Source organism: Trachypithecus francoisi, unplaced genomic scaffold (genome assembly GCF_009764315.1).
Source record: "Trachypithecus francoisi isolate TF-2019V2 unplaced genomic scaffold, Tfra_2.0 Lachesis_group13, whole genome shotgun sequence".
In the NCBI taxonomy this organism is placed as follows: Eukaryota; Metazoa; Chordata; class Mammalia; order Primates; family Cercopithecidae; genus Trachypithecus; species Trachypithecus francoisi.
Window position 1 is genome coordinate 63,416,282 of NW_022681458.1, and position 26,131 is coordinate 63,442,412.

Genomic DNA, 26,131 nt, shown 5'->3' on the forward strand with positions numbered 1-26,131 from the left:
TATTATTTATATAATTTTTGTGGTTATTTTGAAGCTCATATGAACTCCTTTTTGACAAACCTAAACAATGATTTCACTGGCTTACAGATCCCCCATGGCCCCCTGGAAAACCAACTGTAAAAGACGTAGGCAAAACATCATTAAAGTTGAATTGGACAAAACCAGAACACGATGGAGGCGCAAAGATTGAGTCTTATATCATTGAAATGCTGAAGACTGGGACAGATGAGTGGGTCAGAGTGGCAGAAGGGGTTCCCACCACTCAGCACTTGCTCCCAGGGCTCATGGAAGGACAGGAATACTCATTCCGAGTTAGAGCTGTGAATAAGGCTGGGGAAAGTGAACCCAGTGAACCCAGCGACCCTGTGCTTTGCCGGGAGAAGCTATGTAAGTCACTCTTGACGTCTGGGGTATGTAAATTCTTCTAATGTCTGCCTATGAACTACGATATGAGAAAATATGAAACATTCATTACTATTATTTCCTCCTGGCTACATTATTTCTTAATGACTGCCTGCACATTCAGACTGACTATTGGGTAATAAAACAAAAATAAATTTGTTTTCGTTTCTTCTTTTTCAGATCCTCCATCACCACCACGCTGGCTTGAAGTTATTAATATCACAAAAAATACAGCAGACCTAAAATGGACAGTTCCTGAGAAAGATGGAGGGTCCCCCATCACCAACTACATTGTGGAAAAGAGAGACGTCAGGCGAAAAGGCTGGCAAACAGTGGATACCACCGTCAAGGACACTAAGTGCACAGTCACCCCGCTGACTGAGGGCTCTTTATATGTGTTCCGAGTTGCTGCAGAAAATGCTATAGGACAAAGTGACTACACCGAAATTGAGGACTCTGTGCTGGCCAAAGACACCTTTAGTATGCTCTTACACTTAATCTTTGTGACAATAAGTGCTCTCATACTTAATTTTTGTGACAGAAGATTATCACCTTCCCTCTGGTTTTCCTAATCATTGATTATTTTGCTTTCAGCAACTCCTGGACCACCCTACGCCCTGGCAGTGGTTGATGTGACAAAACGACATGTTGACCTAAAGTGGGAGCCACCTAAAAATGATGGTGGAAGACCAATTCAGAGGTAGAATTTGAATTAATTCATAAAGAATAACTTACACTTGGTTGCAAAATCTCAACAATGTTTTTTCATTAATGCTAATGAAACTCTGTTATTTCAATAGATATATCATTGAGAAGAAAGAAAGGTTAGGTACCCGTTGGGTGAAAGCAGGAAAGACTGCAGGACCTGACTGTAACTTCAGAGTAACTGATGTCATTGAAGGAACAGAGGTCCAGTTTCAGGTTCGGGCTGAAAATGAAGCTGGAGTTGGCCACCCAAGTGAACCCACAGAAATCCTATCCATTGAAGATCCAACAAGTAAGTAGTGCTGATTATACACAAGATATTGTCTAGAACTTGATGAGACTGTGGATATGAATGTTTCACTCTTTTCGCAGGTCCTCCCTCACCACCCCTTGACCTACATGTGACTGATGCTGGGAGAAAACACATTGCCATTGCTTGGAAGCCTCCAGAGAAAAATGGTGGAAGTCCTATCATAGGATACCATGTTGAAATGTGTCCAGTAGGCACTGAGAAATGGATGCGAGTTAATTCTCGCCCAATAAAGGACTTGAAATTCAAGGTTGAAGAAGGTGTTGTTCCTGACAAAGAATATGTCCTGAGAGTGAGAGCAGTCAATGCTATTGGTGTCAGCGAGCCATCTGAAATCTCTGAAAATGTGGTTGCCAAAGACCCAGACTGTAAGAGCACAATGTCTTTTACAGTTAATAAAATACCCTTTATTCATGCATTGCATTTTGACATACTCTCTTTTTTGCTCTTTCAAATGATATCTTACAGGCAAGCCAACAATTGACCTGGAGACTCATGACATTATTGTTATTGAAGGTGAAAAGTTAAGCATTCCTGTTCCCTTCAGAGCTGTCCCAGTTCCAACTGTTAGTTGGCATAAAGATGGCAAAGAAGTTAAAGCAAGTGATAGATTAACGATGAAGAACGATCACATCTCAGCCCACCTTGAAGTTCCCAAGAGTGTCCATGCAGATGCCGGAGTTTATACCATTACACTGGAGAATAAGCTCGGCTCAGCAACAGCCTCAATCAATGTCAAAGTCATAGGTAATCATTCTTTGAAGAAACGCCAGACATTCTTCACATGTAGAGGAAATTAGTTAACTTTGCAGTGCTATTAACAGTATAAATGACTTCATGAACTGGCCACTTATAAACTAAATGTCACTTCTGATTATGTCTTTCCATATGAGAAGTAAAACAATTCTAAAGAGATGAAATCACTAAACTCGTATTAGAGTAATTTATACTAGTTTTAATTATTTGCATGTGAAATACTAATTTAAATAAAAGATATTAGCATACCCGAAGAATATTGAAATGACCACAATTTTTTAATTGTACAGCCTCACATTTTCCCATAGTGTTCTCAACCAGGGATAGTAACATTTTCTGCATTCCCCCCAGCTCTGCAAATAATGTCTGGAAATTTGTGGGGCCATTTTTGCTTGGCACACAGACTTGGGGTAGATACCACTGACATTTAGTAGTTGGGAGCCAAGGATGCTAAATGCTCTGCAGTGTGAATGCCACTCCAGCACATCAAAGATTATCCTACCCAAAATACAGATAGCCCCACTTAGAGACAAGTGCATTACTAAAATGCTGATTTTTCAGAATTCCTAGAATAATTATCCATTTCTATAATAGGCCTACCTGGACCATGCAAAGATATCAAAGCAAGTGACATTACCAAGAGTTCTTGTAAGTTAACCTGGGAACCTCCAGAATTTGATGGTGGAACCCCAATTCTTCATTATGTCCTGGAGCGCAGAGAAGCTGGGAGAAGAACATATATACCAGTCATGTCTGGTGAGAATAAACTGTCGTGGACTGTGAAGGATCTCATACCAAATGGTGAATATTTCTTCCGTGTTAAAGCAGTCAACAAGATTGGTGGAGGAGAATATATTGAACTGAAAAATCCAGTCATTGCCCAAGATCCAAAGCGTAAGTTTGGGCATGGATGTACTATGGCTAAGAACTAATAAACCACAGTTTTGTTTTAAGAAGGTGGTTTTCCTGATACTAACTTTTTTTTCTTATTCTTCAGAACCCCCTGATCCACCTGTAGATGTAGAGGTTCATAATCCTACAGCAGAGGCAATGACTATTACATGGAAGCCACCTTTGTATGACGGAGGAAGCAAGATAATGGGCTACATCATAGAGAAGATTGCTAAGGGTGAAGAAAGGTGGAAGAGATGCAATGAACACCTGGTACCAATCCTGACCTATACAGCAAAAGGACTTGAAGAGGGGAAAGAGTACCAATTCCGTGTGCGAGCAGAGAACGCCGCGGGTATTAGTGAACCTTCTCGGGCTACTCCTCCAACAAAAGCTGTAGATCCCATTGGTAAGTTTTGTTTAATGGAGTTGCCACTTTCCTATTTTGAAATAAATGAAAATAATGTTTTGTCCATTGTTTTCATCAGAACTGAAAACATTTATTGGTTATGATCATTATAGATGCCCCCAAAGTCATTCTGAGAACAAGCCTAGAAGTGAAACGAGGTGATGAAATAGCACTTGATGCAAGTATTTCTGGATCACCTTACCCAACTATTACATGGATAAAGGATGAGAATGCTATTGTACCAGAGGAAATTAAGAAGCGTGCAGCACCCTTGGTTAGAAGAAGGAAGGGTGAAGTTCAAGAAGAAGAACCATTTGTCCTGCCTCTGACACAGCGTTTGAGTATTGACAACAGCAAAAAGGGAGAATCTCAGCTACGCGTCCGAGATTCTCTCCGACCTGACCATGGTCTGTATATGATCAAAGTTGAAAATGACCACGGTATTGCAAAAGCTCCTTGTACTGTCAGTGTGTTAGGTGAGTCATTAAAACTACACTTTCCAATTGAAAAAGGTTTTAGTAAAACATAAAAATAAAAAGTTTGGGGGAGAGTTAAAAGAAATGGGACATAGCTTCAGCAAGTTATCCTCAGTCATATTTTATCTCCTGGCCATGTAAAAGAAATCACCTGACCTTGTTATTTATTAGCTAATAGAATACAATGATAGATGTGGGAAAACCAGAAATCATGTCAGAGGAGCATGCTCACATTTACATTTTCCATAGCAACCCTTCCCACACAAGTTTTTGATTACTGTTCTCTTTTGAAATATTAGATACACCGGGACCACCAATCAACTTTGTATTTGAAGATATCAGAAAGACCTCAGTCCTTTGTAAATGGGAACCACCCCTTGATGATGGTGGCAGTGAAATCATAAACTACACTTTGGAAAAGAAAGACAAGACAAAACCTGACTCAGAATGGATTGTTGTCACTTCAACACTTAGACACTGCAAATATTCAGTAACAAAACTGATTGAAGGAAAAGAGTACCTCTTCCGTGTAAGAGCTGAAAATAGATTTGGGCCAGGTCCACCATGTGTTTCAAAGCCACTTGTAGCTAAAGATCCATTTGGTAAGTTTCCTTTGGCATCTAAAGTTTGCCTTTTACCATGTACTTTGGTATATAATTACTACAGCTTGTAAAATTGCATTTTATGTCATATTAGGAAATTAATTCAAATGTTGTTTTTTTTTTTTTTTATCAGAACCACCTGATGCACCAGATAAGCCCATTGTGGAAGATGTTACCAGCAACAGTATGCTAGTGAAATGGAATGAACCAAAAGATAACGGAAGCCCCATTTTGGGTTACTGGCTTGAAAAACGTGAGGTTAATAGTACACATTGGTCTCGTGTCAACAAAAGCCTTCTGAATGCCTTGAAAGCCAATGTAGATGGCTTATTAGAAGGACTCACCTATGTCTTCAGAGTATGTGCTGAAAATGCAGCTGGACCTGGAAAGTTCAGTCCACCTTCAGATCCCAAAACAGCACATGATCCAATCTGTAAGTAGTTCCTTAAGAAGAAGGTGGAGTAGAACAAGTTATTGTACATTTTAAAATCATCAGGGAGTTTGATTTTTATATCTTCATTCATTCTAGCTCCACCTGGGCCACCTATCCCAAGAGTCACTGACACAAGCTCTACGACTATTGAACTAGAATGGGAACCCCCAGCTTTCAATGGCGGTGGGGAAATTATTGGCTATTTTGTTGATAAGCAGTTGGTTGGCACAAATGAATGGTCACGCTGCACAGAGAAGATGATCAAGGTCCGTCAGTACACAGTCAAAGAAATCCGAGAGGGTGCTGATTATAAACTTCGGGTGAGTGCCGTCAATGTCGCAGGGGAAGGACCGCCTGGAGAAACAGAACCTGTTACTGTGGCTGAACCACAAGGTACTTAACTTTACTGGAATAAAATTATGGATATTTTCTCTATACAGGACTATTTTTTAATCTTTCATGGGCTAATGTATGACTGTTCTCTTTCAACAGAGCCTCCAACTGTGGAACTGGATGTTTCTGTCAAGGGTGGAATACAAATAATGGCTGGGAAGACTCTTAGAATTCCAGCTGTGGTAACGGGTCGCCCTGTACCTACAAAAGTATGGACCAAAGAAGAAGGGGAGCTGGATAAAGACCGCGTTGTAATAGACAATGTTGGAACCAAATCTGAACTAATTATCAAGGATGCACTGCGAAAAGACCATGGCAGATATGTGATTACAGCTACAAATAGCTGTGGTTCCAAATTTGCAGCAGCCAGGGTAGAAGTTTTTGGTAAGGAATGTTGCACTGATTTTCATAGGATTTTCCCAAGTGTTACTATCTTATTACATTGATTTTTGGCTTTGTTTTGTTTTCAGATGTCCCTGGTCCAGTTCTTGATTTAAAACCTGTTGTAACAAACAGAAAAATGTGTCTACTTAACTGGTCTGATCCAGAAGATGATGGAGGAAGTGAAATAACAGGCTTCATCATTGAAAGAAAAGATGCCAAGATGCATACTTGGAGACAACCAATAGAGACTGAGAGGTCTAAATGTGACATCACAGGTCTGCTTGAGGGACAAGAATATAAGTTCCGTGTTATTGCCAAGAACAAGTTTGGCTGTGGCCCTCCTGTTGAAATAGGACCAATTCTTGCAGTTGATCCACTAGGTAAAAGAGAAGGTTTCATTGTGTTTATAGAATAATGTTTTGCTTCTGGTTATATTATTTACTGGGCGTTATGGCTTCAAACTCCCAACACTCTCAAATTCTATAGCTAAAGAGTAATAAGAGAAGTAAATCAAAAAACTATTAGCAACATTAAAGATATCATATTTGCTATAATTTCAGTGTAATTTGTGGCTGTAAGTATATTGATCATGCATGGTTTTTTGTACTGAAAAACTTGGATCTACAGGGGCTTAATAATAACCTAGAAGTAGTTTAGACATATCTCTCTGGTAGAACACATTGGAAGTGGGGTTTTTAAAATTTATTAGCCTCGTAGTGAAAGAGAATTCAATATTCTTCAAAAAGATTAGACAATTGCCTGAGGATAAATGCCTTAGTCTTCCTCTGTATTCAAAAAGTCTTCATACTGGAAGGACAGAGAGGCCCAAAACCAGAAACAGCCTCCAAATAATAGAAAACCAACCAGAGGGAATCTCCCAGAAATCAATACGAAACACTAAAATTGCACACACAGTAATGCACACTGACATCCCATCTAAGAAAGCAAAACCTTTGAGGAAGACCCATTCCTCAAGAGACAGAAAAACTCATTCCTTCACCATCACTCCCTGAAAAAAAAAAAAAATTACATCCTATACCACTGCTGCAGCTCATCTATAAATGTCCAATATACCACAGGCTGTGCCAGAGGCCCAGAACAGAGCTGAGTTTCCACTCCTGGTTGCAATAATAGTGAACAAGTATGGATTGGGTCTAGTTTTACCACTGAACGCTTAACTCTTAGTTTGGTCCTTCAGGAAAGAAAACTTCAGCAGCATTACATATATCCTCTTTCCATCATATTTTGAACCCACATGTGAGGCAACATGACTCAAAGTATGTTCGTAGACATTCCCACTATCTGTTAATAAAAAACACTTTGCTCTCAGCTGCTCATTCAAAGCAAAACTTCACAGACTTACTTTCCTAGTTCATTAGAATTAGAAGCATCCCCAGTTACAAAGGTAAATAATCTAAAATGTTAAATATAAAAAAGCATATGTGCCCTTGATTTATTTTTCACTGATAATCTTGATGAAAAGTTGGCTAAGAAAAATTCTGTCTATATGAATGTCTATAATTTTGGCAACTGACAAGTTTTAGGAATGACTTTAAATAAGGATGTAAGGTTATGCCAAACAGAAGGCTATTTTTTACATAATTAAGTTGAAGTGAAATATTATTTCTTATATGAATATTTATCTCATGCTAATCATTTTCACTTGCCTCTGGTGAAAGGTCCTCCAACATCTCCAGAGAGGCTGACATACACTGAAAGGACAAAGTCCACTATCACCCTTGACTGGAAAGAGCCCCGCAGTAATGGTGGCAGTCCCATCCAAGGATATATCATTGAAAAACGGCGTCACGACAAACCTGACTTTGAAAGAGTTAACAAGCGACTCTGCCCAACCACATCTTTACTGGTTGAAAATCTTGATGAACACCAAATGTATGAGTTCCGTGTCAAAGCTGTCAATGAAATTGGTGAAAGTGAACCATCCCTGCCTCTTAATGTAGTCATACAAGATGATGAAGGTGCGAAATCTGAATATAATAATTTTAATGCATTTTACAGTGTGCCTTTATCCCATAAGTTGAAAAAACATCCTTATGACTTTGCTACTTTTTTTTCTTTCTCTTCTCTTTGCAGTGCCTCCAACTATTAAGTTGCGTCTGAGTGTTCGAGGAGACACTATCAAAGTTAAGGCAGGAGAGCCTGTCCACATCCCTGCAGATGTAACAGGCCTTCCAATGCCTAAGATTGAATGGTCCAAAAATGAAACCGTAATTGAAAAACCCACTGAGGCACTTCAGATAACCAAGGAAGAGGTGTCCCGAAGTGAGGCAAAAACTGAGCTTAGCATTCCCAAAGCGGTCCGGGAAGACAAAGGCACTTACACAGTTACTGCTTCCAATCGCCTTGGCTCAGTGTTCCGAAATGTTCACGTTGAAGTATATGGTAGGTGACTTGCTTTCTTACATCAAAAAGGCATCCAGTGTCTGTTTAAGAATTGCCTTCTCAATATTCTCTGTTGATTCCTTTCCAGACCGCCCATCCCCACCAAGAAACCTTGCTGTTACCGACATTAAAGCTGAATCTTGCTACTTGACATGGGATGCCCCTCTTGATAATGGTGGCAGTGAAATCACCCATTATGTTATTGACAAACGTGATGCAAGTAGGAAGAAAACAGAATGGGAGGAAGTCACCAACACTGCTGTAGAGAAAAGATATGGGGTAAACTCTTCTAAATATTTTCTTAAACACATTAAAAGTACATTACTCTGGTTTGATGCCATTTTAGTATAACCTTGGAATTTGATAATTAAACTGAAAACCACACACAATAAGCTGCTATTTTGTTATTGTAGTGTTTAGCCCCATACACATAAGGCTCCTTAGTAAATAGCGTTTGACACAGATACTCTTTTAATTGAGATCCACTATCAGGTACAATACATCTACATATTTTTATTTTTAAAAAGCTTTCTCCTTTTGTCTGTCTTCCCATGTTTTGAGTCTATATATTTATTTATTTCTTATAGTCATCCCTCCCAAAATAAGCTGAATTTTTAAATGAGTGAAAATCAACATAAGTATATTCTCTTCAATAAATTTCTATTTTTCTAATTTCTAGATTTGGAAACTTATCCCCAATGGTCAGTATGAGTTCCGAGTCAGGGCAGTGAATAAATATGGAATCAGTGATGAGTGCAAATCAGATAAAGTAGTCATTCAAGATCCTTATCGCCTTCCTGGACCTCCAGGAAAACCAAAAGTTTTGGCACGCACCAAAGGATCAATGCTAGTGAGCTGGACTCCTCCTTTGGACAATGGTGGCTCTCCAATTACTGGCTACTGGCTGGAGAAAAGAGAAGAGGGAAGTCCTTACTGGTCACGTGTTAGCCGAGCACCAGTAACCAAAGTGGGATTGAAAGGCGTGGAATTTAATGTTCCTCGTTTGATTGAAGGCGTTAAATACCAGTTCAGAGCCATGGCAATAAATGCTGCAGGAATTGGTCCTCCCAGTGAACCATCAGATCCAGAGGTTGCAGGAGATCCCATATGTAAGTACGCTTCCATTTCTAGGGACAAATTTCTAAAGTACAAAGTCACTAAATGGGTAATTCTGCTCTTAAATTTCTTATATTTTTCTATGCCAAATTATTTTATTAAAATAAAAAAGGTTCATATTCACAACATACACTATCAGAAGTATATATGTATACATACAGGCACATATATATACATACACACATACATAAAATCATACAGTTTGTAAACTCGTGGATTAAACAAAATATTTTATGAGGAATCACAATAATAAAGACCTGGACGCTATCTTCTCTGATACTTTAAATAAGTTTCTAGCTTATCTAGTATCATTAGAAACTGGGGAAATCATCTCCCTCACCAAACAGTCTGACCTTCCAGTAGGAATTCAACAAAAAGCAAAATGTTGTTAGCTTTTCAATAATATTATTGAACAAAGATTTAGGATTCTCGGGCGCAGTCTGTGAGGTCAAATAAGAGAGGAAAATTCTTCTAAAAGATCTGTGAGCAGATTAGCTCAAAAATTAAAAAATACTGTGGCCTAATAATTCATCCTATTTGCTATATATCTGATTAGATTCTCTATAGAAGAAAAATTCAATTATTTGTTAAAAATAAAATTTTAAATACTCAAATGCTATGTGGAGTATATATACATATATAAGGAGATAGTTATTCATTCATTTGCAAACTAGTACTGAACATGTGCTTTGTGCAAGGATCTATATTAACCACTGGAGGGGGAAAAGTTAAGATTAAAAAGACAAGTGGAGTAAGAGAATTTCTGTAATTGTAAAGCACTTTCAGAAAGGTAATGGATTGTTATGGGATTATTGTAGACACTGATCCTGTCCCTAAAGGACATTAAGATTAGTTTGTGTTCACAGGTTTACTAGCTATTGATGGACTCATTTTAAAATTTTCATATTGTGCCAAATTAAATTTAAATCATGTTTTCAGTAAAGGCTATTGTAGAATTTCTTCAAAGGGATCTCAAAAGTCAAGTAGTTTTTCACCAATCATGTGTAAATAGAATGTAAATCTAACAAGATAGTGAGTAATCTTTCTATTCCCAGTTAGTTGTTTGCTTTCTCTGTTTTTGCATTAACACTAAAGGAAAATAGACCATTTCCTTTATTTCTCTTCTCTAGAAGCCAACTGTATTTCCTTTTAGCATTTCTATTTTAATATTTTAGTAGATTAAAAATAATATATGATCATGTGTAGTAAAAGATTGTAGCACTTCATCAGGTTTAAAATCTGATGAAGCTTTTTTTTCTTTTGTTATTAGTTCCACCGGGGCCACCTTCTTGCCCAGAAGTAAAAGATAAAACGAAGTCAAGCATCTCACTAGGATGGAAACCTCCAGCCAAAGACGGTGGCAGCCCAATCAAAGGATACATTGTAGAAATGCAAGAAGAAGGTACTACTGACTGGAAAAGAGTAAATGAACCAGACAAACTTATAACTACCTGTGAATGTGTGGTGCCTAATCTGAAAGAGCTCAGGAAGTACAGATTCAGAGTGAAAGCTGTCAATGAAGCTGGTGAATCTGAACCAAGTGATACAACCGGGGAGATCCCTGCCACTGATATTCAAGGTACTAGTACTTACTCAGTTTATCTGTTCCTCTTTGGATCTCATTATAAAATTGATTAATTTACTTTTCAATTACTCTTCAATTGAAGATATTTCAATTACTTTTTGACAAACATGAGTTAAATCCTGTTAAATTGTATGTGGTATTACAGAGGAACCAGAAGTTTTCATTGACATTGGAGCACAGGACTGTCTGGTTTGTAAAGCTGGCTCACAGATTAGGATTCCTGCTGTCATCAAGGGACGCCCAACACCAAAATCATCTTGGGAATTTGATGGAAAGGCAAAGAAAGCAATGAAGGTAAGAAAATAACCATTCTCCTCTTTTTTCCACTGAATCACTATGAGGAGTATTTACACTACAACTGACTGTCTCCTTTTCTAATAGGATGGAGTTCATGACATACCCGAAGATTCACAGGTAAAAAAAAAATAATTAAAATAATTCAAAATATGGTTGACTTCAATACTACTATGATTTCATTCAATGTATGACTACTATTTTCTTTGTACAGCTCGAGACTGCTGAAAACTCCTCAGTAATTATTATTCCGGAGTGTAAACGATCTCATACAGGCAAATACAGCATCACAGCCAAGAATAAAGCAGGACAAAAGACTGCAAACTGCAGAGTTAAAGTCATGGGTAAGAAAGACTTTGAAAGTTGCAAAAGAATAAAAACAAATCATGTTTAAGCATTTAAGGAACTTTGCTTATATTGTGATTTACATCCAACAGATGTACCAGGCCCACCCAAAGATCTGAAAGTCAGTGATATCACAAGGGGTAGTTGCAGACTTTCATGGAAGATGCCAGATGATGATGGAGGAGACAGGATTAAAGGCTATGTTATCGAGAAGAGAACTATTGATGGAAAAGCCTGGACCAAAGTCAATCCAGACTGTGGAAGCACCTCATTTGTAGTGCCTGATCTCCTCTCTGAACAGCAGTATTTCTTCCGTGTGCGGGCAGAAAACCGTTTTGGTATTGGCCCACCCGTGGAAACCATTCAGAGGACCACTGCCAGAGATCCAATATGTAAGTTTTAAAATCTAAATTTAAAATATCTTCTCAAAATTGAAGTATATTATTATAAACAATGCTTAATACTTCCTTTAACTATTTTTAAAGATCCTCCTGATCCTCCTATTAAACTCAAAATTGGCCTCATCACAAAGAACACAGTGCATCTGTCATGGAAACCCCCAAAGAATGATGGGGGCTCCCCTGTTACCCACTATATTGTTGAATGCCTTGCATGGGACCCTACTGGGACAAAGAAAGAAGCCTGGAGGCAGTGCAATAAGCGTGATGTGGAAGAACTGCAATTTACTGTTGAAGACCTAGTAGAGGGTGGGCAATATGAATTCCGAGTTAAAGCTGTCAATGCTGCAGGAGTCAGCAAGCCTTCAGCCACTGTTGGCCCCGTGACTGTCAAAGACCAGACATGTAAGTACCAAGGTACTGACAAAGAATGTCCTCCTTACGGCTGCCTTCCTAGGTGTTCAATGATAGTTCAAAATTAAACGAGCTATATCTGTACCTTAGAAAGCTACCATGGCTTGAATGTAAACACGGGCATATTACTCAATTACTCATTCCCTCAATTTCCACAGAATTTTCACATTCCTTTACCTGTTAACTTTTCTCTATTCAAAGGAGATGATGTCTGTAATTTCCTCGCTGTAACTTTCTCCATGGCAGGCTGTTTTACTTATCAGAGGTTAAAGCAATTTCTCTGCATGCTCCTCAAAAGGGACAGAAAGTAACTAGTCATTTGCTTAGCAACTGCTGAGACCCATTTATCTTCACAATCAAGTTTCTATTTCTCTATATGAGAAAAGATATATCCATTTTAATGAAGTATATATAATATATATGGTAATAATTCTTCCTCTGATAATTACCATCACTACTGTTGTGTATCTGTTTATTCTCTCATCTAAGTGTAAAGAAACTGTAGTCGCTACCCTCTTTGAATATTTGTGTCCTAAATTTGACCAAAATGGAAAATTCCTTCCCTTTTATTAAGAGTTATAGTTCTTAAAAGGGGAATTCACCTTCTTATGTATCCCTTCATAATTCTGCATAAACATTAGAGAGTATCCCATGATACTCTCCTACTACAATCTCCTCTCTTCCCTTTTGTCAGGATATGAGAATATAATAATATGCATCATTACATGCATAATGATGCCAAATAAAGAGAGGCAAGCCTTGATATACAGCCACATGTAGATCCCTGTGTACCTGCTCCCCAAACTAGTGTAATAGTGTTAAAGACAGAACCGTTTTTTACATTGGGCTGAGCTACAGTCTGACTACGGTGGATTCAAACAGCTTTATAGTCACTATGAATTCTACTTTCTATCCCTCAATGCTTTTTGCTCGTAATGACAACTTTTTTTCAATAATCTAGGCCCACCATCAATTGAGCTAACAGAATTCATGGAGGTTGAAGAAGGAACTGATGTTAACATTGTGGCCAAAATTAAAGGTGTGCCATTCCCAACACTAACCTGGTTTAAAGCTCCTCCAAAGAAGCCTGATAACAAAGAACCTGTTCTCTATGACACCCATGTCAACAAACTGGTGGTGGATGATACTTGCACTTTAGTTATTCCACAGTCTCGCAGGAGTGACACTGGCTTGTATACCATCACAGCTGTAAATAATCTGGGAACAGCATCAAAGGAGATGAGACTGAATGTCCTGGGTAAAGACTGCATGGTTTAGTTAAAACTACTTGTTTTTCTGTTCATAAATAACATTTGGCTTTAAAATCATCTGACTGATAAAGGGTTCCTTCTTTAAACCATTTTAGGTCGTCCTGGCCCCCCAGTGGGACCCATAAAATTTGAATCTGTTTCAGCAGAGCAAATGACACTGTCTTGGCTTCCACCTAAAGATGATGGTGGGTCTAAGATTACAAACTATGTAATTGAGAAAAGAGAAGCTAACAGGAAGACATGGGTCCGTGTCTCCAGTGAACCTAAAGAGTGCACATACACGATTCCCAAATTGCTAGAAGGCCATGAATACGTATTCCGAATCATGGCCCAGAATAAATATGGCATTGGAGAACCTCTTGACAGTGAACCTGAAACAGCAAGAAACCTCTTCTGTAAGTAGGACAACATTTTCACAAACAAAGTCATTTTTACTTTTTCAAAAAAATTTCTTATAATCAATATGATCTTTTTCACAGCTGTCCCTGGAGCACCAGATAAACCAACAGTTAGCAGCGTGACTCGTAACTCCATGACCGTCAACTGGGAAGAGCCAGAATATGATGGAGGCTCTCCCGTGACAGGGTACTGGCTGGAAATGAAAGATACTACTTCAAAGAGATGGAAGAGAGTTAACCGAGATCCTATCAAAGCCATGACTCTGGGTGTTTCTTATAAAGTGACTGGTCTTATTGAAGGTTCTGACTATCAATTCCGGGTATATGCAATCAATGCTGCTGGCGTGGGTCCAGCAAGTCTGCCATCAGACCCAGTGACCGCTAGAGATCCAATTGGTAAGCCTTGAAACCATCCTTTTTTTTTTAATCTTATTTTCCAAAAGTGCCTTGGGAAAGTCAAGAATACTAATGTATACTGGCTCTTTCCAGCTCCTCCTGGTCCTCCATTTCCCAAAGTGACAGACTGGACTAAATCATCTGCAGATCTGGAGTGGTCTCCCCCACTAAAAGATGGTGGATCCAAAGTAACTGGATACATCGTTGAATATAAAGAAGAAGGAAAAGAAGAATGGGAAAAGGTAGGAAAACTTGGCACTAAGGAAATGCACTATGAATAAACTAAAAATGTCTTAGTTATTCTCAATCCCATTAACTTCTGTCTATATTTTTTGGATTAAGAAATCAGGAAAACAGCATAATTTTAACTCATATTCCAAACATCTGTTAATGTCAGAAATCTAATCAAAAGTTAAGTCATGATAGTACTAATCTTTTGGTTATAAATCCTGGAATGTGGAATAAATAAATAAAGGTTTAATTGTTTGACAATAATTTTAAAGCATAACTCCTGCCAAGTTATTCCATTCAGTGTTGCCTGTAGTATCTGATCCCTGAAACCTAAACCAGCAACAGTTTTCCCAGAGTAAACAGTTAAATAGGCTGCTGGTGACGCTTTAGGAAGTCATTAAAGCAAGAAGCTACAAATGACTATTCTAATTTTAAAATGTTTATAATTTCTCCCCAGGGTAAAGATAAAGAAGTGAGAGGAACAAAGCTTGTTGTGACAGGATTAAAGGAAGGAGCATTCTACAAATTTAGAGTTAGAGCAGTCAACATTGCTGGCATTGGAGAACCTGGAGAGGTCACAGATGTCATTGAAATGAAAGACAGACTTGGTAATTATCAATCCTTCTTTTACGCCATCAGTATTTATGTTTCAGATTGAAGGGGGAAAAATCACATTTGTAATTTTCAATTGCTTCCAGTTTTACCTGACCTTCAGCTAGATGCCAGTGTCAGAGATAGAATTGTCGTGCATGCTGGAGGAGTGATCCGAATCATTGCCTATGTGTCTGGAAAGCCTCCTCCAACCGTCACCTGGAACATGAATGAAAGAGCCTTACCTCAAGAAGCCACCATTGAGACCACAGCTATTAGCTCATCCATGGTCATCAAGAACTGCCAGAGGAGCCATCAAGGCGTCTATTCTCTTCTTGCCAAAAATGAAGCCGGAGAAAGAAAGAAGACAATTATTGTTGATGTATTAGGTAAATACTTTCAATTTGTCTGTGCAACTTTTTAAACCAACATTCTTATTATATTTACACAAGGCTACGCTGTGTGCTATGTAACAAACATTTTGAAAAATAAGAAAAATCACCCATAATCACGTTGAACATTATTAGAATTTTTTAAAATTTCCTCCTTACTTTTTTTTATATGCATATTCTGTTTGGTAGGTCTAAGATTACAAACTATATAATTGAGAAAACAGATGCTAACAGGAAGACATACATCCATGTCTCCAGTGAACCTAAAGAGTGCATGTACACAATTCCCAAATTGCTAGAAGGCCATGAATATGTATTCTGAATCATGGCCCAGAATAAATATGACTTTTTTATAGAACTTGCCCCCATACTGTCTATTATGTTGTTATACAGTTTTCATAGAAGCAACTTTCCTTCAAGTGTACATGAATGTTTAACAATTTGCCAGTGCTGACCATTTCACATCATGAGACTCTATCCCTATCACGAAATTATCATAATAATGCAAAAACTTCTTTGAAGGGTTTCAGTATTCTAATTGAAGAGAGGCATCATAGTTGGTTATCAATATTGCATTTCTAGTCATTGAATATAGACTTGAACTCTATGAGGCTTTTTCATGCCTCTCATTGGAGGCTTTAGTCCAGTGATTTGCTCAGAACTTGAAGCCCTTCCACTCAGAGCTCTTTCTAAGCATGTCTCTAGGCACAACAATACTCCAGTCACAGTTTTTATGTGAAATTTGCCAGTTCTATGTTGAATATAATTAATATAAGAATGTCATAAGGAAAAATATTTCATTAACCAATAATCCCACAAACTTTCAGGTTAGTTTCAAGCACCTAAAGCTCTTTTGCCTAATGGCTATTACTCTAATTTGAAAACTGGTACATTTCCATGTTAATTACTTGCAACCTCCTCAAAGTCATTCTGAAATTTGGGGCCTCCTATGCTGCTCGTTGATCCAGTGATCAGCCAGAAAGAATCCATGTCTCCCTCCTTTTCCCCTGGAGAGGAAACTGGACATAGAAACTGACTATGCCACTCTTACCCACCTCCTCTATCCCTCTGCATGTTTGCCTCCCAGCTCCCTCCTGTCCAACTCACAAATTGCTTTTAAAAAGCATTTTTATTTTCCCTTCAGCCTCTATTAAAAGCATGGTAACCAATAACTGTTGCAAAACTACTTCATTAACAAATGTGGGGCTTGATGCTATGACTCACACCTGTAATCCCTTGACTTTGGGAGGCCGAGGCAGGTGGATCACTTGAAGTCAGGAGTTCGAGACCGGCCTGGCCAATATGGTGAAACCCTGTCTCTACTAAAAATGCAAAAATTAGCCAGGTATGGTGGCATGTGCCTATAGTCCCAGCTGCTTGTGAGGCTGAGGCAGGAGAATTGCTTGAACCTAGGAAGTGGAGGTTGCAGTGAGCTGAGATCGCACCACTGCACTCCAGCCTGGGCGACAGAGCGAGATTCCATCTCAAAAAAAAAAAGGGGGGGGGGTTTGACTGTTTTTGTATTGACTAGATAGCAGGAGGAGGAGGAAAAACTAACTCAATTAGTAGACACAAAACCTTACTTTCTTCATAACAACATTTTGTCTCCTTTTAAAAAACAAATATTGAGCATTATCTTTCATTGAAGGCAAACAGATTGAAATATTTTCTTCTTATTTCCAGATGTTCCGGGTCCTGTTGGAACACCATTCCTAGCTCACAACCTAACCAATGAGTCCTGCAAACTGACATGGTTTTCTCCAGAAGATGATGGAGGCTCTCCAATCACCAATTACGTCATTGAAAAGCGTGAATCTGACCGCAGAGCATGGACCCCAGTGACATATACAGTTACCCGACAAAATGCTACTGTCCAGGGTCTCATTGAAGGAAAAGCCTACTTTTTCCGAATCGCGGCTGAAAATAGTATTGGCATGGGTCCATTTGTTGAGACATCAGAGGCACTTGTTATCAGAGAGCCAATAAGTAAGTAAAATTAAAAGCAATTTTATGTTTAATCGCTTCTTTACTCATTTAGTACAAGACTATGGTGAAAAAATATATGTATAAATGCCATACATTTCATTCATTTGACAAGCAGTTATTACACAACTACTCAGTATCTGAGTTGGTAGTACTTGGACAGTGATTGTGAAAGAGATTTTACAAATACGTATAATTCATCAAATTTCTTTCTTTCTTTTTTTCTTGGTTTTGTTTTGACACATAGTCTTACTCTGTTACCAAGGCTGGAGTGTAGTGTCATGATCTTGGCTCACTGCAACCTCCACCTCCGAGGTTCAAGTGATTCTTGTGTCTCAGTCTCCCAAGGAGCTGGGATTACAGACATGCACCACCATGCCCAGCTAATGTTTGCATTTTTAGTAGAGACACGGTTTTGCCATGTTGGCCAGGCTGGTCTCAAACTCCTGACCTCAAGTGATCCACCTGCCTTGGCTTCCGAAAGTGCTGGCATTACTATGCCTGGCCCATTTATCAAATTTCTTCCATCTATACCTCACAGACTTTTTAAAAATTCCCACTTAATGGCATTAATAGAAACTGAATTATTTTCCTACATCTAAAACTACCAACTCTGAAGATCTTTCTTAAATTATTTTTCCACAGCAAACGTCATTTCCTCATCTGTCAAGTGAAGAAATTCTATCGTATTTGGTCCTTTTTAACTCTAATTGTTTTCGGATGAGACCTCTTTTGCTATTTATGGGAGCAGAGAGTTTAATGTTTAAACACAATCCTCAGAAAAGGAATATTCACTACATCCTACTACATTCTTAATGTGACACTTTTTTCTACCACAATTCCTATACTTATATTCACAGCTGTACCAGAACGTCCTGAAGACCTGGAAGTCAAAGAAGTTACTAAAAGTACTGTAACTTTGACTTGGAATCCTCCTAAGTATGATGGCGGGTCAGAAATTATTAACTATGTCCTAGAAAGTCGGCTCATTGGAACTGAGAAGTTCCACAAAGTTACAAATGACAACTTGCTTAGCAGAAAATACACTGTTAAAGACTTAAAAGAAGGTGATACCTACGAGTACCGTGTCAGTGCTGTCAACATTGTTGGACAAGGCAAACCATCATTTTGCACCAAGCCAATCACTTGCAAGGATGAGCTGGGTATGTGTCTACTACAATTTATACTTCAGAAACTTGCACATTTGTAGTTCATAATAAGACATCAGTAAAAATGACTTGCCTTTATAATTGTACATTTTAGCACCCCCAACACTTCACCTCGACTTCAGAGATAAGCTCACGATTCGAGTTGGTGAAGCTTTTGCCCTCACTGGCCGTTACTCAGGCAAACCAAAGCCTAAGGTTTCCTGGTTCAAAGATGAAGCTGATGTGCTGGAAGATGATCGCACTCACATAAAGACTACACCAACAACACTTGCTTTAGAGAAGATCAAGGCCAAACGTTCAGATTCCGGCAAATACTGTGTGGTTGTGGAGAATAGTACAGGCTCTAGGAAAGGTTTCTGTCAAGTTAATGTTGTTGGTAAGTCTTATTTAATGGAAAGAATAGATCTTCTGTTCTTTCAAAAGCAGAAATGGAAATAACATTTTGTGCTATGATTTTTTTTTTTCTGCAGACCGTCCTGGTCCACCAGTAGGACCAGTTATTTTTGATGAGGTGACCAAAGATTACATGGTTATCTCTTGGAAGCCTCCTTTAGATGATGGAGGCAGTGAAATCACCAATTATATTATTGAGAAGAAGGAACTGGGTAAAGATGTCTGGATGCCAGTGACATCTGCAAGTGCTAAAACAACATGCAAAGTTTCTAAACTACTTGAAGGAAAAGATTATATTTTCCGGATACACGCTGAAAATCTGTATGGAATAAGTGATCCTCTGGTGTCTGATTCAATGAAAGCCAAAGATCGTTTCAGTATGCATTATGTCTCTTTTTAGTGATTCAGTGCTTGATATAACTAATAGGAAGAAATAAATTTCTAACACATTTTCCAACATTTGTTACAGGGGTTCCTGATGCACCTGATCAGCCAATTGTTACAGAAGTTACCAAAGACTCTGCATTAGTAACCTGGAACAAGCCACATGATGGAGGAAAACCTATCACAAACTACATCCTGGAAAAGAGAGAAACTATGTCTAAACGATGGGCTAGAGTTACCAAAGATCCTATTCATCCGTACACTAAATTTAGGGTTCCTGATCTTCTAGAAGGATGTCAGTATGAATTCCGGGTTTCTGCAGAAAATGAAATTGGTATTGGAGATCCAAGCCCACCATCCAAACCAGTCTTTGCTAAAGATCCAATTGGTATAGTATTAATGGATTTATTCAGTTTTCATGTTATTTAACTTTGTTTTCAGCTATATGCTAATTCATTTTTTACTTTTATTTTTTAGCTAAACCAAGTCCACCTGTTAATCCTGAAGCAATAGATACAACATGCAATTCAGTCGATCTAACTTGGCAGCCACCACGTCATGATGGTGGGAGCAAGATTCTGGGTTATATTGTTGAGTACCAGAAAGTTGGAGATGAAGAGTGGAGAAGAGCCAATCACACCCCTGAGTCATGTCCTGAAACTAAATATAAAGTCACCGGTCTTCGGGACGGTCAAACTTACAAGTTCAGAGTGTTAGCAGTCAATGAAGCTGGTGAATCAGATCCAGCTCATGTTCCAGAGCCAGTCCTAGTAAAAGACAGACTTGGTGAGTAAAATGCTCTCACCTGTGTTTGCAAGGAAAATAGATGTCTGATTGTATGTGTTTAATTATAATTTGCATTATGGATCAAATCTGAGTGTTCTGTTCTCTCTTTTCTAGAACCCCCTGAGTTGATTCTTGATGCCAACATGGCAAGAGAACAACACATTAAGGTTGGTGATACTCTAAGACTTAGTGCCATCATCAAAGGAGTGCCATTCCCAAAAGTAACTTGGAAAAAAGAAGACAGAGATGCTCCAACTAAAGCAAGAATTGATGTGACTCCAGTTGGTAGCAAGCTTGAAATTCGTAATGCTGCCCATGAAGATGGTGGAATTTATTCTTTAACAGTGGAGAATCCAGCTGGTTCAAAAACTGTGTCAGTAAAAGTACTTGTATTAGGTAAGAATTTTAATACTTATGCCATTAAAAATAAATTTTGATAATTTTGAGCTCTTATTTGGATAAAATTACTTATAAAACTGTTATTTAACATTTTTTAGATAAACCTGGGCCACCTAGAGATCTGGAAGTCAGTGAAATTAGGAAAGATTCTTGTTACCTTACTTGGAAAGAACCACTGGATGATGGTGGTTCTGTTATTACCAATTACGTGGTTGAGAGGAGAGATGTTGCCAGCGCCCAGTGGTCATCTCTCTCAGCTACATCAAAGAAAAAGAGTCACTTGGCTAAACATCTGAATGAAGGCAACCAGTACCTCTTCCGAGTAGCTGCAGAGAACCAGTATGGACGTGGTCCTTTTGTTGAAACACCAAAACCAATCAAGGCTCTGGATCCTCTCCGTAAGTTGCTTTCTCTGAATACAAAACTATTGTTTGACTGTCTTCAAGAATATTCCTTTTTCATCATAACTTCTTCTCTGAAAAGATCCCCCAGGGCCACCCAAGAACCTGCACCATGTAGATGTTGACAAGACTGAAGTCTCCCTTGTCTGGAATAAGCCAGATCGTGATGGTGGTTCTCCAATCACTGGATATTTGGTGGAATATCAAGAAGAAGGCACCCAGGACTGGATTAAATTTAAGACTGTGACAAACTTAGATTGTGTGGTTACCGGACTACAACAAGGAAAGACCTATAGATTCCGTGTAAAAGCTGAAAATATTGTGGGTCTTGGTCTCCCCGACACAACTATCCCGATAGAATGTCAAGAAAAACTAGGTAATTTTTGGACTAGCAGTTTTATCTTATTTCTTTTTAAAATTATTCATGTAGGTGAAAATCAAAATCTAATTTTTTCATGTTTACTTTTCAGTGCCTCCGTCCGTGGAGCTAGATGTGAAATTAATTGAAGGTCTTGTGGTAAAGGCTGGAACCACAGTCAGATTCCCTGCTATTATAAGAGGTGTGCCTGTTCCTACCGCAAAGTGGACAACCGATGGGAGTGAGATTAAAACCGATGAGCACTACACAGTTGAAACAGACAACTTCTCATCAGTACTTACCATTAAGAACTGCTTAAGGAGAGACACTGGAGAATATCAAATCACAGTTTCCAATGCAGCTGGTAGCAAAACAGTAGCCGTACATCTTACTGTTCTTGATGTTCCTGGGCCACCAACAGGTCCTATTCATATTCTGGATGTTACTCCTGAACACATGACTATCTCATGGCAGCCACCTAAGGATGATGGAGGAAGCCCTGTGATAAATTATATTGTTGAGAAACAAGATACAAGGAAAGACACTTGGGGTGTTGTCTCTTCGGGAAGCAGTAAGACAAAGCTGAAAATCCCACATCTGCAGAAGGGCTGTGAATATGTTTTCCGAGTTAAAGCAGAGAATAAGATAGGTGTTGGTCCTCCCCTTGACTCCACACCTACTGTTGCTAAGCATAAATTTAGTCCTCCATCTCCTCCTGGTAAACCAGTGGTTACTGACATTACTGAAAATGCGGCAACAGTGTCTTGGACCCTGCCAAAATCTGATGGTGGCAGTCCAATAACTGGCTACTATGTGGAACGTCGAGAAGTAACTGGCAAATGGGTGAAGGTCAACAAAACACCTATTGCTGACCTTAAGTTCAGAGTGACTGGACTCTATGAAGGAAATACATATGAGTTTAGGGTTTTTGCTGAAAATCTTGCAGGACTAAGCAATCCATCCCCAAGTTCCGATCCAATAAAAGCTTGCCGTCCCATCAAACCACCTGGACCACCTATTAATCCTAAACTGAAAGACAAGAGCAGAGAAACAGCTGATTTGGTGTGGACAAAGCCTCTCAGTGATGGTGGTAGCCCCATTCTAGGATATGTAGTGGAATGTCAGAAACCTGGCACAGCACAATGGAACAGGATTAATAAAGATGAACTCATTAGGCAATGTGCCTTTAGAGTACCTGGACTAATTGAAGGAAATGAGTACAGATTCCGTATAAAGGCAGCTAATATTGTAGGAGAGGGTGAGCCAAGAGAACTAGCAGAATCTGTGATTGCAAAAGATATCCTTCATCCTCCAGAAGTAGAACTCGACGTTACTTGTCGTGATGTTATTACCGTGAGAGTAGGCCAAACTATCCGCATTCTAGCTCGAGTCAAAGGCAGACCTGCACCAGACATAACTTGGACTAAGGAAGGCAAAGTATTGGTCCGAGAAAAGAGGGTGGACATTATTCAGGATCTACCTCGTGTTGAGTTACAAATTAAAGAAGCTGTTAGAGCTGATCATGGCAAGTATATCATCTCAGCTAAGAACAGCAGTGGACATGCCCAAGGTTCAGCCATTGTTAACGTCCTTGACAGACCTGGGCCTTGCCAGAATTTGAAGGTTACCAATGTAACCAAAGAGAACTGTACAATTTCTTGGGAAAACCCACTAGATAATGGCGGCTCAGAAATAACAAACTTCATAGTAGAATATCGCAAACCAAACCAGAAAGGCTGGTCAATTGTTGCGTCAGATGTCACTAAACGATTAATCAAGGCCAACCTTTTAGCCAACAATGAATACTATTTCCGAGTTTGTGCAGAGAATAAAGTAGGTGTTGGGCCGACCATCGAAACAAAAACTCCCATTCTGGCTATTAACCCTATTGACAGACCAGGTGAGCCTGAAAACCTTCACATTGCGGACAAAGGAAAGACATTTGTCTACCTAAAGTGGCGGAGGCCTGATTATGATGGTGGCAGTCCAAATCTCTCATATCATGTTGAGAGAAGGCTGAAGGGCTCCGATGACTGGGAAAGAGTGCATAAAGGAAGCATTAAAGAAACTCACTACATGGTTGACAGATGTGTTGAAAACCAGATTTATGAGTTCAGAGTGCAAACGAAGAATGAAGGTGGGGAAAGTGACTGGGTGAAGACAGAGGAAGTTGTTGTTAAAGAAGACTTACAAAAACCAGTACTTGATCTGAAATTAAGTGGGGTCCTAACTGTCAAAGCAGGGGACACCATTAGGCTTGAGGCAGGGGTTAGAGGCAAACCATTCCCAGAAGTTTCATGGACCAAGGACAAAGATGCTACAGACTTTACAAGATCACCAAGGGTCAAGATTGATACCAGTGCTGATTCATCTAAATTTTCTCTTACTAAAGCAAAGCGAAGTGATGGGGGTAAATATGTAGTTACGGCAACTAACACAGCTGGTAGTTTTGTGGCCTATGCCACTGTCAACGTTTTAGATAAGCCTGGTCCTGTGAGAAATCTGAAAATTGCTGATGTGTCCAGTGATAGGTGTACTGTTCGCTGGGATCCACCAGAAGATGATGGCGGCTGTGAAATCCAAAATTATATTCTAGAAAAATGTGAGACAAAGCGAATGGTTTGGTCTACCTATTCTGCTACTGTCTTGACACCTGGTACTACAGTAACACGTCTCATAGAAGGAAATGAATATATTTTCAGAGTCCGTGCAGAAAATAAAATAGGCACAGGGCCTCCAACAGAAAGTAAACCAGTCATAGCCAAAACCAAGTATAATAAACCTGGACGCCCTGATCCTCCAGAAGTCACTAAAGTAAGCAAAGAAGAGATGACTGTGGTTTGGAATCCACCTGAATATGATGGTGGAAAGTCTATAACAGGATACTTTTTGGAGAAAAAGGAAAAGCATTCAACACGATGGGTCCCTGTTAACAAGAGTGCAATCCCTGAGAGACGTATGAAAGTACAGAATCTCCTCCCAGACCATGAATATCAGTTCCGTGTCAAGGCAGAAAATGAAATTGGAATTGGAGAACCAAGCTTGCCTTCAAGACCAGTGGTGGCAAAAGACCCCATAGGTAGGATGTCCTTGTTTTTTCTGATATTACATCAACTCTTAATCTCAAGCACAGAAGTATTTGATAAATAAGTTAATGTAACATCTAAATCCATAACATAAAAACTGTATTTAGCAAATATTTTTCCAAATAGACCTTTTACCAAAATACCTAAAAGGTACAAACAATAGTAGATTCTCATTTTTATGAAGGAAAATAAAGAGGACTCTAATTGAAAAATTGGACGACCTATATTTGATTAACTGAGACTAGGCTATATAAAATTACACATTGAAGTATCACTATTAGTAGTTAAACATATGTATATCTATTCTTATATTTTATTTTCAGAGCCACCTGGTCCACCAACCAATTTCAGAGTGGTTGATACAACCAAACATTCCATAACTCTTGCGTGGGGAAAACCAGTCTATGATGGCGGTGCACCGATCATTGGATATGTTGTGGAAATGAGACCAAAAATAGCAGATGCATCTCCTGATGAAGGCTGGAAACGGTGTAATGCTGCAGCACAGCTTGTACGCAAGGAATTCACTGTTACTAGCTTGGATGAAAACCAGGAATATGAGTTCAGGGTGTGTGCCCAAAACCAAGTTGGTATTGGGCGCCCTGCAGAGCTAAAGGAAGCTATCAAACCTAAAGAAATACTAGGTAAGTCCTTCCTTTAGCATGTGATTCATTCACACTTAATTTCTTATGATTTCCCCACATTCTGAAATATCAATTAATGACCTTAATGTCATTTGCAGAACCTCCGGAGATTGATTTGGATGCCAGCATGAGAAAACTGGTCACAGTGAGAGCAGGATGCCCTATTCGTCTCTTTGCTATAGTGAGAGGACGACCAGCCCCTAAAGTCACTTGGCGAAAAGTGGGCATTGATAATGTGGTCAGAAAAGGACAAGTTGATCTGGTTGACACTATGGCCTTCCTTGTCATCCCCAATTCTACCCGTGATGACTCAGGAAAATATTCCTTAACACTTGTGAACCCAGCAGGAGAAAAGGCTGTATTCGTAAATGTCAGAGTATTAGGTGGGTTACTAAAATGCTTCTCCCTCCCACTTCAAAAATGAATTTGTTAATAGGGACGCTGAAGAGATGTGTATATCTGATTTTATGACTCTTTACAGACACTCCTGGACCTGTGTCTGATTTGAAAGTTTCAGATGTCACTAAAACATCATGCCATGTGTCCTGGGCCCCTCCTGAAAACGACGGTGGGAGCCAAGTGACACATTATATTGTGGAGAAACGTGAGGCAGACAGAAAGACATGGTCGACTGTTACCCCAGAGGTTAAGAAAACAAGCTTCCAAGTAACCAATCTTGTCCCTGGGAATGAGTATTACTTCAGAGTAACTGCTGTCAACGAATATGGCCCTGGCGTCCCAACAGATGTCCCAAAACCAGTGCTTGCATCAGATCCTCTAAGTAAGTATTATGCTTTCTTCCTCCTTTTAACTCCAGCCTCCTATTTCAGCAAGGTCAGGATACTAATACCGTTTTAATCCACTTCTGAAAGAGATTTCATTTGTAGAGACCCAAATAGTGTAATAAATATCTATCTCACTCATGAAACACTT

General features: G+C 39.1%; 1 protein-coding gene across 1 annotated transcript in view; it reads left to right on the forward strand.

Moving 5' to 3' along the window:
• Positions 1-26,131, forward strand: part of LOC117094789 (titin-like) — a 273,144-nt gene that overhangs the window by 185,084 nt on the left and 61,929 nt on the right. The window contains 43 exon segments of the mRNA XM_033230996.1: positions 88-387; positions 583-882; positions 997-1,102; positions 1,203-1,399; positions 1,480-1,785; positions 1,886-2,164; positions 2,768-3,067; positions 3,171-3,473; positions 3,587-3,949; positions 4,249-4,551; positions 4,685-4,984; positions 5,081-5,377; positions 5,477-5,761; positions 5,848-6,141; positions 7,441-7,740; positions 7,856-8,164; positions 8,253-8,443; positions 8,844-9,273; positions 10,551-10,859; positions 11,011-11,159; positions 11,247-11,279; positions 11,374-11,503; positions 11,597-11,896; positions 11,990-12,307; positions 13,278-13,574; positions 13,683-13,982; positions 14,067-14,381; positions 14,475-14,623; positions 15,070-15,220; positions 15,311-15,592; positions 17,279-17,581; positions 18,439-18,741; positions 18,842-19,123; positions 19,218-19,517; positions 19,610-19,912; positions 20,002-20,310; positions 20,425-20,706; positions 20,808-21,107; positions 21,193-21,486; positions 21,581-24,547; positions 24,878-25,198; positions 25,297-25,581; positions 25,680-25,979. Of these exon segments, the coding sequence (XP_033086887.1) occupies positions 88-387; positions 583-882; positions 997-1,102; positions 1,203-1,399; positions 1,480-1,785; positions 1,886-2,164; positions 2,768-3,067; positions 3,171-3,473; positions 3,587-3,949; positions 4,249-4,551; positions 4,685-4,984; positions 5,081-5,377; positions 5,477-5,761; positions 5,848-6,141; positions 7,441-7,740; positions 7,856-8,164; positions 8,253-8,443; positions 8,844-9,273; positions 10,551-10,859; positions 11,011-11,159; positions 11,247-11,279; positions 11,374-11,503; positions 11,597-11,896; positions 11,990-12,307; positions 13,278-13,574; positions 13,683-13,982; positions 14,067-14,381; positions 14,475-14,623; positions 15,070-15,220; positions 15,311-15,592; positions 17,279-17,581; positions 18,439-18,741; positions 18,842-19,123; positions 19,218-19,517; positions 19,610-19,912; positions 20,002-20,310; positions 20,425-20,706; positions 20,808-21,107; positions 21,193-21,486; positions 21,581-24,547; positions 24,878-25,198; positions 25,297-25,581; positions 25,680-25,979 (14,445 nt within the window).